Here is a 17451-nt window from a genome sequence, read left to right as displayed (position 1 = left end):
AAAAAAAAAAAACACTAGCCGGGCATGGTGGTGCATGCCTATAGTCCCAGCTACTTGGGATGCTGAAGCAGGAGAATCTTTTGGGCCCAGGAGGTCAAGGATGTGGTGAGTTGTGGTTGTGCTACTGCACTCCAGCCTGGGTGACAGAACGAGACCCTGTCTCAAAAAAAAAATTAATAAAATAATGCAACATAAAGGAAAAGCTAATTCATATAAAGGGCTCTTATACTCAGCAAAAAATAGAAACAATCTGAAAATGGCCAATTTATAAGGAAATACAAACACATTAACTTACAAGTAGGGTTTAAAAAACAGATATAAAAATACAATAAAAATGTAAAAAGTTGCTCTATACCTAATAAGCAATGAAATAAAAACTAACATAATATTTCCTCATTAGATTTGGAAAGATTTAAAATGATTCACTGAGTGAATGGCCAGTGAGTAGGAACAGTCAATCTCTCACACTGTTGAGTAAAATTCATATAGGACGCAAGCATATGTATGTTCATTGTAGCACTATTCACAACAGCAAAGACATAGAATCATCCTAAATGTCCATCAACAGTAAACTGGATTAAAAAAATGTGGGGCCAGGTGCGGTGGCTCATGCCTATAATCCCAGCACTGGGAGGCCAAGGTGGATGGATTGCTTGAGCCTAGGAATTCAAGACCAGCCTGGGCAACATGGTGAAACCCCATCTTTACAAAAAATACAGAAGAAAAAAAAAAAAAAATCCTGGCCAGGCATGGTGGAACACACCTGTAATCCCAGCTATTACGCTGGCTGAGATGGGAGGATCGGTTGAGCTGGGGAATTGGAGGTTGCAGTGAGCTCAGTTCATGCCAACGCATGCCAGCCTGGGTGACAGAGCAAGACTCTGTCTCAAAAAAATATATATATATATACATACACGTACATATACACCATCGAATACTATGTAGCTATAAAAAAGAATGACATAATGTCCTTTGCAGCAAAAAGGATGCAGCTAGTAGCCATTATCCTAAACAAACTAACACAGGAACAGAAAACAAAATACCACATGTTCTCACTTATAAGTGGGAGCTAAACACTGAGTACATACAGACATGAAGAAGGGAACAACAGACACTGGGGCCTACCTGAGGATGAAGCAGGGGAGGAGGAGGGTAAGGTTCGAAAAACTACTTATCAGGTACTATGCTGATTACCTGGGTGACAAAATAATCTGTATACAAACCCCCGAGACATGCAATTTACCTATATAACAATCCTGTACATGTACCCCTGAACCTAAAACAAAAGCGAAAAAAAGAGTTCATATAATGTTTAGAGGCAATTCGGAAAATTATTAAAAATGTATACTCTTTTAACCATGCATTCTGAGACTACTAAAAATTTATCCTAAGGCACTAACCAGATGATTGTACAAAACTGTAAGTGTAGTGCTGTTCCCAGTAGAAAAATTTAGAAACAGCCCTGATGTCCAATTCAGGGAGCAATTAAATAAAGGCACATCCAGGCACTGACTGCCACACTGGCATTTAAGAATGAGGTAGAGTCACATGTAATGGCAAACAACAATCACAGTGTATTGTAAAAAGGGGCCAGGCGTGATGGCTCACACTTGTAGTCCCAGCAGTTTTGGAGGCCAAGGCGGGAGGATCGACTGAAGTCAGTTCAAGACCAGTCTGGCCAACACAGTGAAACTCCGTCGCTACTAAAAATACTAAAAATTAGCCAGGTGTGGTGGCGTGCCCCTGTAATCCAGCTACTCGGGAGGTGGAGGCAGGAGAATCGCTTGAACTCAGGAGGCGGAGGTTGCAGTGAGCCAAGGCTGAGCCACTGCACTCCAGCCTCGGTGACAGAGCGAGCGACTCTTGTCACAAAAGAAAAAAAAAAAAAGAAAGAAAAAAAGAAAGAAAGTAACAGGTTACGTAGGGATATTTAATAAGATCTCATTTCTCACTGTAAAACATTTTAGACAAGACAAAAACAAAAACAAAAGCAAAAATGATGTTATCATCTATGATCCTTCCATCCAGGGGTACACACCTAACATTTTGGTATACATTCTTCCAAACCTGTCTGTGCCTGCATACATTCTGGGAAAAGATGATATTAAACATACAGTTTGGTTATCTTTTCTGCCTATGTGTGTGTTTTAACTATGAAAGTTATATATTTTTATTTTAAATAATCATTTTAATAACACGCAAAGATATTTCCACTTAGGCAGGAAAGGTCTGGCTCAGGGGCACCCTCCTCCGTGCTCCCACAGCATCTATTCATGGCTGGCTGTACTTCAGCACCTGTCCGCTGTATTGTAAACACTGGCTTATCTATTAAGTCTCTTCATTAACCAGTCAGAGACCTTGATTTATTCATCTAAACACCACTAGTCTTATGGCAAGATACACTATAGGCATCGAGTAAATGTATTTGAGTAAGGGATTTGTAAACAACGAAATAGGATGGAAAACTTAATGGTCAAAGAAAAGGATGGTATTATATTTGTACAAGAGGCTTCCTTCAACCTCTAATTTTAAAAGACTGGACCAGAAGAACATTTTAAATGTTGCTACTTTAGCTTCATTTATATTTTCAACTGCTAATATAACTAATGTTAATTCCCACCATGGATCCAAAGAATAATAAACACCAAGGCCAGCAGTGAATTCCGCAGCAAACTCACTGTTGTGTTTGAAGATTCGAATGGTTGCTCCTGACAGTCTGGCTCCTAGAACCAGTGATGCATGGTTCAGTTCATCACTCAGAATCAGGCAACCCTGCAATATCACAGGAACAGAAAGGTAAGAAGCTGGAAGGGAAAGGGTTAGTTACACAAATCACAAAATGCCACACGCACTAGTAGCTGTATCTTATTAAGGAAATCGTGCACAACAGCACAGTGATCAATTTTAAGAAGAGGAAAAAAGTATACGTGATCATTTGTTTTTTGTAAAGACACCTTAAAAGTAGATGCAAAATTCTAGCCTTTTAATTTAATATCTTCACTCCCATGACTGAGGTAAATAGTCAGATATATGGCAACAGGTCTTCATTTATATTTAAAACATGACACATTAGTCTCTAAAACGTTTTGGTTTCTTTATGTAGGAGAATTCCATGTAGTTTTAGTATGATGTTCTGTTCACCTGTGGGAAATGGCAGCTGATGGGGTCATGTCTGTGGAAATGGTTCATTCTCTCACTACTACTCATATTCGGAGTCCAGGGAAGAACCTACTTGGAAGATCCTACTTATTAACCTTTTCCCCACATAACATGGACTGTAGGCTTCCGTTTTATCTTAAAAATCTCCAAACAAGCTTTGCTTTAACACACAAACATCAGTTTCTGCTAAGGCAACAAGGCTGAAGGTCTCGGGTTTTTTTTTTTTGTTTTCACTGCAGTTCTTACTCTTCCGTCTCTCAGGGGGCCCTTCAACCTGTCAGGTCGGAACCCAGAAACAGGTTTTTCTCTGTCAAAAACAGCCTCAAAATATCCAATCAGATGAAAAAGGTGCAGAAAGTATCTAGCATGCTCCCATGAGAATAAAAAGAAGAGAGAAGATACACAGACACACAGTCATCCCTCAGTCTACAGAAGGACTTGGTTCCAGAACTGCCTCACCCCCACATTTATCCAAATCCATACATGCTCATGTCCTGCAGTTAGCCCCGTGGGACCTGCTTATAGGAAAAGTAGGCCCTCCATATACTTGGGGTTTGTGTTCCATGAATACTATGTTTTGTGTGTGTGTGTGAGACGGAGTCTCGCTCTTGTTGCTGAAGTGCAGTGGGTGCGATCTTGGCTCACTGCAACCTTCGCCTCCCAGGTTCAAGCAATTCTCCTGCCTCAGCCTCCCAAGTAGCTGGGATTACAGGTGCCTGCCACCACGCCTGGCTAAGTTTTGTATTTTCAGTACAGATGGGGTTTCACCATGTTGGCCAGCCTGGTCTTGAACTCCTGACCTCAGGTGATCCACCCGCCTCGGCCTCCCAAAGTGCCAAGATTACAGGCGTGAGTCACTGTGCCTGGCTGAATACTGTATTTCTGATCCATATTTGGTTGAAAAAAATCCATGTATAAGTGGACCTGCATAATTCAAACCACGTTGTTCAAGGGTCAACTATATATATATATATATACACATGCTTATTTATTACAGAATATTCTTAAAGGAATCCTTAAGAAACTTGTAACAGTAGTTGTGTTTGAAATTTTTATTAAGCACATAGTATTTATTAAGATAAAAAAGCTACCCTGGTTAAAAATATACAGATTAAAAATGAAGTGGCCAGGCATAGTGGCTCATGCCTGTAATCCTGGCAATTTGGGAGGCCAAGGTGGGTGGATCACCTCAGGTCAGGAGTTCGAGACCAGACTGGCCAACATGGCAAAACCCCATCTCTACTAAAAAAAAAAAAAAAAAAAAAAAAACAAAAAGAAAACCCCCCAAAAATTAGCTGGGCTTGGTGATGGGCACCTGTAATCTCAGCTACTCAAAAGGCTGAGGCAGGATAATTGTTTGAACCCAGGAGGCGGAGGTTTCAGTGAGCCAAAATTGTGCTGCTGCACTCCAATCTGGGTTACAGAGGGAGACTCTGTCTGAAAAAAAAAAAAAGAGGAGGAGGAGCAGGAGGAGAAGACGGAAGATGGGAGGAGAAGAAGGAAGAGGAGGAGAAGGAGGAGAAGAAAAGCAGAGTTGGCAGTATCAATACAGACTCCTGGCTTTCAAATCTTTATGCATGCACACACACACACACACACACACACACACACGTGTATGCATGAGTTAGCATACATACATACATTTTCTAGCTCTAGTCACTGAGAGGTGAGAAGCAGTGACACTCCTGTAGCAATACACACACCTAGTTCCCAGACCTTGGTTTCTAAATACCATTCTCCAATAAAAAGAATCAGGGCTTCTTGGAGAACTGGTTAATTCCAAAACTGGGATAGGGAAAACATAAGATGATCCTGGAGCATTTTATTATGCCAGAAAGTATGAGAATGCTTTAAAAAAAAAAAAAAGTTATTATATAGTCCAAGGACACAGGTACCCACCTGAAGGAGCTCCCAATGGCCAAAACTAAAAGTCAAGCAACAAAAAAGAAGCAATTGTGTTGAATTATAAGCCAAATAATAAAAATATTCGCAAACCCATAATTACATAAATAAATAAGGGAGAAGCAAGAACTCTTCCTTACACAAAAATTCTAATTAGTAAGTATAGAAGGAATGAGAAAAATAGAAAAACCACCATTAGAACACCAAGGTAGTAACTGCCACAGGCAAGATCAGAGACGCCTACTAAAGTTAGTGGGTGAAAGTTTAATCCAAAATGCTATATATAGTCCCAAAGTATCTCTGCCACAATATATGGTGATTACAAAGGGCAAAGCAGTACGTTGGCAGTAGAAAATCCCTGCTGACACCTGAGCCAAGTGATTAAGATTTACATCATCAGTAATATGTACTGAAATCACAGTCTCTCGCATGATTCACTGAGAAGGGTACCACATCCGTGGTAGCTTTCTCAATAATGCACGGGCTCAATCAAACCATAACAATACAGCAGACAGACCCAGATTGGAGACATTCTGCAAATTAAGGCACCAGTACCCTTCAGAAGTATCAAGGTCATGAAAGACAAAGACAGACAGGAACTATCCCAGATTAGAGGAGACCAAGGAGCTACAACAGCTAAAGGCAATGTGGATCCTCACCTGGATCCTGAAGCGGAAAAAGGACTTCAGTGAAAAACCAGTGAAAACCAAATACGTCCTGTACTTTAGTTATAATATTGTATCACAGTTAATTTCTAAGCTGTAAGAAATGGTTCCACTGTTATTCAAGATGTTAACATAAAGGGAAGCTGAATGAATGGTATACAGGAACTCTCTGTTCTCTTTTGTAACTCTTTTTGTAAGTCTAAATTTAAGTTTCAAAAAAAGTGTTAAAATTGAAAAAGCGAAACTGGGGGAGGAAATAAGGAGAGGTCAGATTTCTCTTCAGCAAGTCTTCAAATTCTTTACTTACCACTCTTGGCAATCAACTCTATCTGAAAAGGTATCTTCCCTTCCCTTCCCCTCCACACAAAATTTTATTTTCTCCTCTTTCCAGCTAAATATTTTTCTGGCAAACCTGCAAAAGCAATATGTTCTTTTCTTCTGGCAAAAAGGAACTCTTTTTAGACAGTCTTTTTTAGACAGCCTTATTCACCATTTCAATGTATCAATCTTTTTCCTTTAGAACTTATTCTGAAAAGCTTTATTAAATATTTGGTTCAAAAATAAAATAGATATTCACACTAGCAGTTAACATCTAAGTGCTTAATGTTTCAGGTATGATGTTAAAAGATTTAAAAGCATTATCACTTGTAATCCTCAAAACAAGTCTATGTAATAGACCCTATTATCACTACCATTTCACATATGAGGAAACTCTTGTTCAGGAGTTTAAAATCTTGCTCAAGGTCACAAGCACAGTAACAAAATAATAATAATAATAATTATTATTATTATTATTATTTTGAGATGGAGTCTTGCTCTGTCACCCAGGCTGGAGTGCAGTGGTGCGATCTCTGCTCACCGCAAGCTCCACCTCCCGGGTTCACACCATTCTCCTGCCTCAGCCTCCTGAGCAGCTGGACTACAGGCGCCTGCCACCACGCCCAGCTAATTTTTTGTATTTTCAGTAGAGATGGGGTTTCACCATGTTAGCCAGGATGGTCTTGATCTCCTGACCTCGTGATCTGCCCGCCTCGGCCTCCCAAAGTGAGCCACTGCACCTGGCCACAAAATAATTATTACATAAGACAAGTGTCTGCCTCCAGAACCTATGCTCTTAATCAATATACTGCCCCAACTGCCCCATCCTGCCATTAAACTGAGCAATTAACCACCTCACATGGAAATTCAGTATCAGATTCAAAAGATCATTAAAACTGGGTAAGTTACTGTCTTTAACAGATTAAATGATATTTAATAATATTTCAACTATAGTCTGATTTGAAATATAAATCTTCACGGTTGTATCTTTCAGGTCTGTGTAGAAAACATCTATTTCTAGATAATCCTTTGTTAGAGTCTGTAGGCATACAGAGAGAAGAGCAAGATGAGATGTTCTAATCCTCTAGTGTTAAAAATTCTAACAAAAAAGAATCTCAGGTTTGTACTTCAAAATGCAGGACAGCAACGTATTATAATGTGAAGTCAAAGAGCCATACATGTATGTCTTACAAGGAATTTTGTGTATTTTATCTAAGTTGTTGAATTTATTGGTATGAAGTTGTTCTTAATATTCCCTTATTATCCTTTAATGTCCACAGGACGTGTGGTGATGTCCCCTCTCTCATTCCTGTTACTGGTAATATGAATCTTCTCTCTTCTTATCCTGACCATTCTGGCTAGAGATTTATCAACTGTATTCATTTTCTCAAAGAATCAGCTTTGGTTTCACTAACTTCCCTATTATCTATTTTTTAATTCATTCATTTTTACATTTATCTTCATTATATTCTTTTTTCTGCTTAGTTTGGGTTCAATTTGTTCTTCTTTTCCTAATTTTTTAAGCTACAAGCTTTACTTTTTTCTAATACAGGTTGAATATCCCTTATTCAAAATGCTTGGGATCAGATGTGTTTCAGAGTTCAGATTTTTGTGGATTTTGGATTATTTGCATTATATTTACTGCTTTAGCACCCCTAAGCATTTTCTTTGAGCTGTCATGATGACACTCAAAATATTTATGAGTTTGAAACATTTTAGATTTCAGATTTGGGGATTAGGGATGCTCAACCTGTATAAACATTTAATGCTATACATTTCCATCTGAGCATTGTTTTAGCTTCATCCAACAAATTGTAATAGGTTACATTTCCATTTAGTTCAAAATATTTTTATTCTCCCTTGTTTTCTCTTCTTTGGCCCATGGGTTATTTACAAGTATGTTGTTTAATTTTCAAATAGTCAAAGATTTTCCAGGTATCTTTGTGTTATTAATTTCTCATTTAAATTCCACTGTGATCACAGAACATACTTTGAATAATTTTAATACTTTAAAATTTATTAAAACTGGCTTAATGGCCTAGAATATGGTCTTTGGTAGTAAATGTTTTGCTGTTGTTGAGTGAAGTGTTTCAAGACTCTCAACTAGGTCAACTGGTTGACAGTGTTTTCCAAATGTTCTATATCATTACTGATTTTCTGTTTCATTTTTCTGTCAATTAAGAGAGAGGGGTTAGGGCCGGGCGCAGTGGCTCACACCTGTAATCCCAGCACTTTGGGAGGCCGAGGCAGGCAGATCATGAGGTCAGGAGATTGAGACCATCCTGGCTAACATGGTGAAACTCCGTCTCTACTAAAAATACAAAAAATTAGCCAGGCGTGGTGGCGGGCGCCTGTAGTCCCAGCTACTCGGGCGACTGAGGCAGGAGAATGGCATTAACCCAGGAGGCAGAGCTTGCAGTGAGCTGAAATCGCCACTGCACTCCAGCCCGGGTGACACAGCAAGACTCTGTCTCAAAAAAAAAAAAAAAAAAAAAAGAGAGAGAGATGGGTTAATGTCTGTAATTACAATTTTCTATTTGTCAACTTCTTTTAGTTTCATCAATTTCTGCTTCATGTACTTTGAAGCTCTGTTCATAAACCATTTATGCCAGAGGTTACAATTAATGCAAAATCAGACCTTGGTGATGACCTTGAGCAGTAGGATATAAATAACTCCCACATGCTTAGCGTTCCAATAATGGAACATTAGGCATAAATGGGATAAGCACCTATATATTTAAAATTACATCCTCTTGATGAATTAATTCCTTAATCATTACACAATGTTCCTCTTTATCACCAGAAATAGTTCTTGCTCTGAAATCTTTGTTTATATTAATACAGGCACTTCAAATGTCTTCTGATTACTATTTGCATGCTGTATTTTTTTCTATCCTTTTCCTTTTAACCTGTGTCTTCATATTTAATATAAGTTGCTATTTTGTATTAGGAAACCTACTTAATTTTATCTGACAATCTTTGTCTTCTCCTTGGTATGTATAAACCATTTATATTTAATGTTTATCAATACAGATGGGTTTAAATCTCCTATCTTGCTGTTTGTTTTCTATTTGTCCCACCTGTACTTTACAGACCCATACATTGCATAACTAAAAAGGACTTTAAAGTTAATCTAGCTCAACCACCTCATTTTACAAAAGAAATGTGGAGGATCAGAAAGATTATTTGACATGCTCACAGTCACACAGCTAAGAGTGACCATATAAACAATCAAAAAACAAAAACTCAATTCTCCTGCTTGAGTTAATCCACCACATTTTCAATATACCATTCCTAGATGTCATATTAAACATGAGAATAAATAACCTCAAAGGGCCTTTCAGGATGAGAGCACCAATCTGCTGAGACATAATTTACATTTACATACAAACTGTGCCCTCTCACATGCGCTACCCACTTGGGGATATATATAAAACATATGCATATGTAATACGTATATCATATATAATATATTATGTATATCACATATATGTATATTATATATCATATATAATATGTTTATTATACGTATATATAAATATATAAACACAGGCTGGTCTCAAACTCCTGACCTCAGTTGATCCGCCCACCTCAGCCTCCCAAAGCACTGGGATGACAGGTGTGAGCCACCGCGCCCAGCCACAAATTGTTTTTCATTTAAAAAATAAAATAGAGATGAGGTCTCACTATGTTGCCCAGGCTTGCCAATGTGGTGAAACGCCACCTCTGCTAAAAATACAAAAAATTAGCCAGGCGTGATGGCACACACCTGTAGTCCCAGCTACTTGGGAGGCTGAGGCAGGAGAATCACTTGAACATGACAGACTGAGGTTGCAGTGAGCTGAGATGGCGCCACTGCACTCCAGCCTGGGCGAAAAAAGAAGACTCTATCTCAAAAAAAAAAAAAAGAAAGCAAGAAAAACAATTTGTGGTAGAGATATCTTTGGCTCAACTATGTTTAGTCTAAAGTTTACAACAGCTTTTAGCTCACTCTGAATGCTTTTCAAAACAAAAGAAGATACACATGAGGGAGTTTTCATAAATGACAAAGTGTCTTACTTTGCCAACAAGAGCAGGAATGTTCATTGAATTCGTTGCAAATCCCATGCCATACGCCATAGCAGCTTCTACTCCTAAGAACCTTGCTACAAGCTCCTCTAGTTCTTCATGCTTGTCCAGGTTTCCTGTGTGAAGAAGTTAAGAAAGTCAGTATCACAAAATCCTGAATTTAAGAATTACTCATCACTTTATTAAAAGAAATCATAGTGTATGTGTTGTGTCCTTTTCAGACTAAGATCTATGAAGGAGTCAATATTATGAAGAGTAATATTCTTCATAATATTGTGAAGAGTAATATGCACTCATAAAGAACACAATAGTTGAATAAAATCTGATTCAGCACCTGCAGTGGAATTTCCCCAAAGGGGGTTGCCAATAATTTCTCCCATTCCTGTTTGTGCATACTAGTTCCAGGTTCAGGCCTTAGGAGGCCTGGCAAAATCTGCTTTTATACTTTTGAAGTCAGCTGCTACATAAAACAATCTAACTGGCCTGTTGCAAAAACAGAACATGGGCGGGGGGTGGGAACTGGAGGATAAGAGACTATGGAAGGAGGAGAGAAAGACGTAAGGAGAGGGGGAGACAGAGAGAGAAAGAGAAACAGAGAGATGCCCAGCCAGCCTTTAGCCCTTCCTGCCACCCAGCTGAGGTGTCAAACATGTGAGTTAAGATATCTTGGATACTCTGTACACAGCCATAACTGCCTACCCAATACCACATGGAGCTAAGATAACATCAAGCCCTCCCTAAATTGCAGAATCATGAGCAAATAAATCTGTTGCTGTTTTAAACCACTAAGTTTTGAGATGGCTTTTATACAGCAAGAGACAGGTAAAAACGTTTCTTCCCGGCAGGGTGCAGTGGCTCATGCCTGCAATTCCAGCACTTTGGGAGGTCGAGGAGGGCGGATTGCCTAAGGTCAGGAGTTCAAGACCAGCCTGGTCAACATGGTGAAACCTTCACTCTACTCAAAATACAAAAATTAGCTGGGCGTGGTGCTGGTGCCTGTAATCCCAGCTACTCGGGGGCTGAGGCAGGAGCATCACTTGAACCTGGGAGGCAGAGGCTGCGGTGAGCTGACATCATGCCACTGCACTCCAGCCTAGGCAAAAGAGTGAGATGCTGACTCAAAAAAAAAAGTTTCTTCCCTCACTGTGAACTGACTGGTAAATTTGTACTGCAATTTTATATTGGTATTCAAATCTTTAAGGACTAAATGACATTACAGAGAGAAAAGATGCTGGGAAAGAAGACTGCTAAACTTGGATGCTATGTGTCCTTACGGCTTGCTTAATCAAAGCCCTTAGGAAGTCTCTGGTCTAAATACTTCTAAATAGCAGTAATAATTTGCCCTATCTACCTAATGACATTGTTGTGAGGATCAAAAGAGATAATATGTTTGAGCTTTTTTTTTTTTCTTTTTTTTGAGACAGAGTCTCGCTCTGTTGCCCAGGCTGGAGTGCAGTGGTGCAATCTCAGCTCACTGCAATCTCTGCCTCCTGGGTTCAAGCGATTCTCCTGCCTCAGCCTCCCAAGTAGCTGGGATTACAGATGCATGCCACCATGCCCGGCTATTTTGTATTTTTAGTAGAGGCAGGGTTTCACCATGTTGGCCAGGCTGGTCTCAAACTCCTGACCTCAAGAGATCCACCCACCTCAGCCTCCCAAAGTGTTGGGATTACAGGCTTGAGCCACCGCACCCAGCCGAGTACTTTATAAAATATAAAATGCCATAAAGGTATAAGGTATCCTTACTATATGTCATCACTGCACAATGCTCCTTTAACCACAGGATTAGATCAAAAGGCTTGTCATTTCTGGAGTGCCAGTTAGCAACTCTGTTTTAAAGATAGGGGGAAATAAAAATGTTCTATTCCCATCTTCCTTTTGAAAATCGTCACAAAACAGCTGGATAACCAAGAAACAAAAGCAAAAGGCTCAATTTTTTATTAATTAGTGGACATCTATAATTCTGAACACAATTAATGAAAATGGAAAATATATAGAAGGATAGCATTATGGGTTCAACTGTGTCTCACCAGAAAGATATTTTGAAGTCCTCATTCCCAGAAGAATGTGACCTTCTTTGGAAACTGGGACATTCCAGCGGTAATCAAATTAAAATGAGGCCATTGGGGGATGCTAATGTCTTTATAGAAACGGGAAATTTGGACACAGAGATAGACATGCACAGAAGGAACACAGAAGAAGACAATGCTGTTTTTTTGTTTTTTTTCTTGAGACAGTCTCACTCTGTTGCCCAGGTGGAGCGCAGCGGTGTGATCTCGGCTCATTGCAACCTCTGCCTCACAGGTTCAAGTGATTCTCGTGCCTCAGCCTCCCGAGTAGCTGGAATTACAGGTGTGCACCTTCCATCATGCCCGGCTAATGTTTGTATGTTTAGTAAAGACAGGGTTTCACCACGTTGGCTAGGCTGGTCTTGAACTCCTGACCTCAAGTGATCTGCCCGCCTCGGCCGCCCAAAGTGCTGGGATGACAGGCATGAGCCACTGTGCCCAACCAGAAGATGACAATGTTTGACACACAGGAAGACAGCCATGTGGTGGGGTGATGCACTATAAGCCAGGGAACATCATCGATTGCTGGCAACACCAGAAGCTAGGAAGGATTCTCCAGAGCATCAGAGAGCATGGCCCTGCTGACACCCTAGACCCCAAACCTATAAACCACAGAATTATGAGACAAGACTTTTTTTTGTTTTAAGTCACTCTGTTTCTGATATTTTGTTACAGCAGCCACAGGAAACTAATATAACTGGAAAATGACAGAGTTAGAAGGAGGTCATATCTATGCTCTTATAGAGTCGAATTCTTTGAAAACCAAGTAAATTCACTGTATGGAACCCTAGAGAAGTTTAAAAACTGGAGGGAACAGGCAGCAAAGTAAGCAAGGGTTAAAGTTGGGCTACATACAAGATGACTGGAAGACGATATAAAAATGAGCAGGAACCCTCACGCATTGACGGAGAGATTGTAAAACAGTGCGGTCTCTTTGGAAAACAGTTTAGCAATTCCTCAAAAAGTCAAACACAGAGTTACCATACGACCTAGCAATTCCGCTAGTAAGCATAAACCCAAGAGAAACAAACATACATCATACAAAAACTTGTACACCCACGTTCACAGCAGCACTGTTGACAATAGCCAAAAAGCAGAAACAACCCAAATGACCATCAAGTGATAAGTGGATAAACAAGATGTGGCACCCTCACACAAAGGATTATTATTCAGTCATGGAAAAGAATGGAGTGCTGTTAGATGGTACAACATGGATGAATTTGAAAATACTGTGCTAGTGAAGGAAGTCAGACAGAAAAGACCAAATGTTATAGAATTCCTTTTATATTTAATGTCCAAAATAGGCAAATCTATAAAGACAAAAAGTAGTCTACTGGTTGCCAAGGACTTGTAGGGGGAAGGGAAACAGCATCCAATGAATGCTACTGAGTATAGGGTTTCTTTTAGGAGGAATGAAAATATTTAAAATTAGATGGTGGGGCCAGGCATGGTGACTCACACTTATAATCCCAGTGCTTTGGAAGGCTGAGTTAGGAGAATCACCTGAGGCCAGGATTTCAAGAATACCCTGGGGAACACAGCCTCTTGAAAGAGATCCCCAGCTCTACAAAAATTACATTTAAAAAGTCAGCTGGGCATGGTGGCCTGCACCTATAGTCCTAACTACTTAGGAGGCTGAGGTGGGAGGATGGCTGGGGTACAGAAGTTTGAGGCTGATGTGAGCTATGATTGCACCACTGCACTCCAGCCTGGGCAACAGAGATCCTGCATCTATCTATCTATAAATCCATGTATCTATCTATTCAAATAAATAGATATAAAAATCTGCACAACTTTATTTTTCCTTTTTCCTTTCTTCATTTTGTTTTAAATTTCCTGAGTTGACAGAGTTGCTGTGGAATACTAAATAAGGATGCCAATTCTTTGTTACTCTTCCCATTTGGAGGTGGAGGAGGGCAATCCCCACAACCCTTGAATCTGGGCTGACCTTAGTGACACTTTGACCAACAGGAAGAGGCACAGCGATATTCTGGACCTGTACAGCTAGTGCCTAAAAAGCCTTCCAGCTTTCAACTAGGTCTCCTTGTTTTTGTTTTTTTGACACAATGTCTCACTCTGTCACAGGCTAGGGTGCAGTGGTGGCACGATCACAGCTCACTGCAGCCTCAAACTCCTTGGCTCAAGGGATGCTCCAGCCTCAGCCTCCTGAGTGGCTAGGATCACAGGCGTGGGCCACTATGTTCAGCTACTTTATCTTTATTTTTTGTAGAGACCAGGTCTCACCATGTTGCTCAGACTGGTCTCCGACTCCTGGCCTCAGCTGATCTTCCTATCTTGGCCTCACAAAGTGCTGGGATTACAGGCATGAGCCTCCGCGCCTGGCCTCAGTCAGGTATCTTTGTATGCTTGCTCTAGAGGCCTGCTGCCATGCATGATGAACAACTCTCCAAGACCACCATGGTATGAAGAAGCCTAAGTAAGAAACATGGAGAGGCCACACAGAGCTCCAGCCACCCCAGCCTAGGTGAAACAAGTGAATGAAGAAGGCTTCATATGTCTCCAGCCATACAGCCACCACTGAGTGAACCGTGAGAGGAACCTTGGGTAAGAACCACCCAACTATGCTTGCCAATCCCTAGAACCCTGAGAAACAACTAACAATGAACTGTTCTTTTAATCTACTGTGCTTAGGGATATTCACAGTAATAGGTATTTGGAAAGTTTTCGTAACTTCTAGGGTTATCAGTTCTCTGAAACAAATTAGAAAAATCTGAAATCTTCCTCTGAAGTAAAATAAACTGAATCTCTTTATATAAAGCTATTACTCTTCTATATTTTATAAATTTAAAACAATAATAAAAAGAGTTCATATTTATTGTCTACTATGTTCCAAGTGCTCTACATGGATTAGCTTATGTAAGTCTTAAAAGAGCTCTATAAGGCAGCAATTATTATTAGCCCCAATTTACCAGTATGAAAGCAGATTAACTCTCATATGCCCAGCATCCTAATAAGTGGCACTCTTAACCACTAACATTTGCAAAAGCCAATGAAATCAACATCAAAGTTATAAATGAAACAAACAGTGGCAGGACTTTTCGAGGGACAATCTATATGTATAACACACTGGGAAAGATAAACACATCTCAAAATGTGTTGAAAGCATTAAAATCATCCATCACACTTCAGAAAAACAAAGCTTTCTTCACCTTATCTAAATGACATGACAAAGTGTAGATACTTAATACTTTAGGTCAATATCACTATTATTTGTCCCTGACTAAAACAAGGTCAAAAAACAGCAGCTGGCCAAATATAGCTTTCACTTACCAATTTCCTGCCGAGTACTGCACACTCCAACTCCATATTCCTCTAGGATTTTGGCGGCTGCTTCTTGACATGATCCAGTATTCCGTGCAAATCCAAGATAGTTATAGGAACCCATGTTTATAACACCTTTTATTATATTCCCTGTATACCTGTGTATCAACAGCATAAAACAATGAAACTCATGAGCAAAAAAGTACTTAAATGTAATAGCAAACCCACTGGTAACACAAAAGGAAGCAGAGAGAACAAAGTCTATACAAAAAAATCTCAAACACACTACCAATTATGGGAATGGAAGTTAAAATAACCAATTTTCATTTATTAATAGTGATAAAGATTTTAATACTAATGATATCCAGTGTTGGCCAGGACAGTCACTTATCTTACAGGACACTGTACATAAGAATATCAGGTTTTTTCTTGTTCGTTCTTTGGAGGGCAGTTTGGTAGTACTTATCCATTCAAAGATATACATACTCTGGCTCAGTAACTCCTGTACATGAGCATATATACACATGAGGATCCTTTGAGAGTCACTGCACAATCTGCCACATCCATTCCCCAGGTACAGGGACCAGTGACATTTCATACAATGGAAGCTGAGGCAGCCTGGGCCCCTAACTAAGGACAAAATGGTTCAGGGGCCCCACCGACCGAGGATGAACATGAAGTATGGACAAGGATAAACTGTCACTGTTTTAATTCCCTGAGATTCTGAGATTATTAATACAGCCCAACCTGTCGCACCATGGCACATCTATACTGCAAAATACGATGTAGTCATTACAAATAGTAAACATGCTGTGAATATACACATGAGAAGGGGTGTCACCAATATGTGACCAAGCTAAGAAGGCAAGGTATAGGCCAGGCACAGTGGCTCACGCCTGTAATCCTAGCACTTTGGGAGGCCGAGGCGGGCAGATCATGAGGTCAGGAGATTGAGACCATCCTGGCTAACATGGGGAAACCCTGTCTCTACTAAAAAAACACAAAAAATTAGCCGGGCGTGGTGATGGGTGCCTGTAGTCCCAGCTAGTCGGGAGGCTGAGGCAGGAGAATGGCATGAACCCAGGAGGCAGAGCTTGCAGTGAGCCGAGATGGCGCCACTGCACTCCAGCCTGGGCGACAGAGCGAGACTCTGTCTCAAAAAAAAAAAAAAAAGGCAAGCTGTAAAATAAATTTTTGTTTTTTGACATAGAGTGTCACTCTATCCCCACAGAAAAGATCTTGAGAAACAATACAAAAAACAATAGAAAATAAAGTGATAGCAACAGTTACCTCTGGGGAGTGGAGGAGGATCTGCAAGGGGGTGGACATGCAGAGGAAATGGGGTTAGCTGTCATGGGAACTAACAGTTTATCTGTATTATTTATCTTTTTTTTATAATGGCAATTCAATCATGTAATACTTGTGTAATCTAAACAATACAATGTTAAGGCCAGACACAGTGCCTCACACCTGTAATCCCAGCACTTTGGGAGGCCAAGGTGGACAGATCACTTGAGGCCAGGAGTTCGAGACCAGCCTGGCCAACATGGTGAAACCTCATTTCTACTAAAAATACAAAAAGTAGCTGAGCATGGTGGTGCATCTCTGTAGTCCCGGCTACTAGGGAGGCTGAGGTGGAAGAATCACTTGAACTTGGGAGGTAGAGGTTGCAGTGTGCTGAGATTGTGACACTGCACTCTAGCCTGTGCAACAAAGTGAGACTCTGACTCAAACAAATAAACAAACAAACCAATACAATGTTAAAAATACAAAAAGTTTTCCAAACCATTCAATCCATTTAAGTAACACTCCACATATCATCCTTAATCATTTGAAAAATCAAAATATCCAGAAATAAATTCAGATACTTAATTCTGATAAGTGGCATAATGGAAAGGAGAGCTTTTCTTCCTTTTTTTTTTTTTTTAAAAAAAAAAAAGACCAAAAATAAAACAATAGTAAAAGACATTCCACACAAATGGAAGCCA

The 17451-nt window shown here is 39.9% G+C and overlaps 1 protein-coding gene across 1 annotated transcript in view; it reads right to left on the bottom strand.

Annotated features, from left to right (window-relative positions):
• The window catches only part of SPTLC2 (serine palmitoyltransferase, long chain base subunit 2), a 126074-nt gene that overhangs the window by 50156 nt on the left and 58467 nt on the right, over positions 1-17451 (bottom strand). Inside the window, exons 4-6 of the mRNA XM_011949490.1 lie at positions 15473-15621; positions 10104-10228; positions 2679-2772 (exon numbers count right to left, since the gene is read on the bottom strand). Coding sequence (XP_011804880.1) covers positions 2679-2772; positions 10104-10228; positions 15473-15621 — 368 coding nt within the window. The remainder of the gene's footprint in view (positions 1-2678; positions 2773-10103; positions 10229-15472; positions 15622-17451) is intronic.

The sequence above is a fragment of the Colobus angolensis genome, unplaced genomic scaffold, assembly GCF_000951035.1.
Source record: "Colobus angolensis palliatus isolate OR3802 unplaced genomic scaffold, Cang.pa_1.0 Scaffold3, whole genome shotgun sequence".
NCBI classification, from domain to species: domain Eukaryota; kingdom Metazoa; phylum Chordata; class Mammalia; order Primates; family Cercopithecidae; genus Colobus; species Colobus angolensis.
The sequence above is the reverse complement of the archived record's forward strand: the minus strand, read 5'-3'. Positions and strand labels throughout refer to the sequence as shown.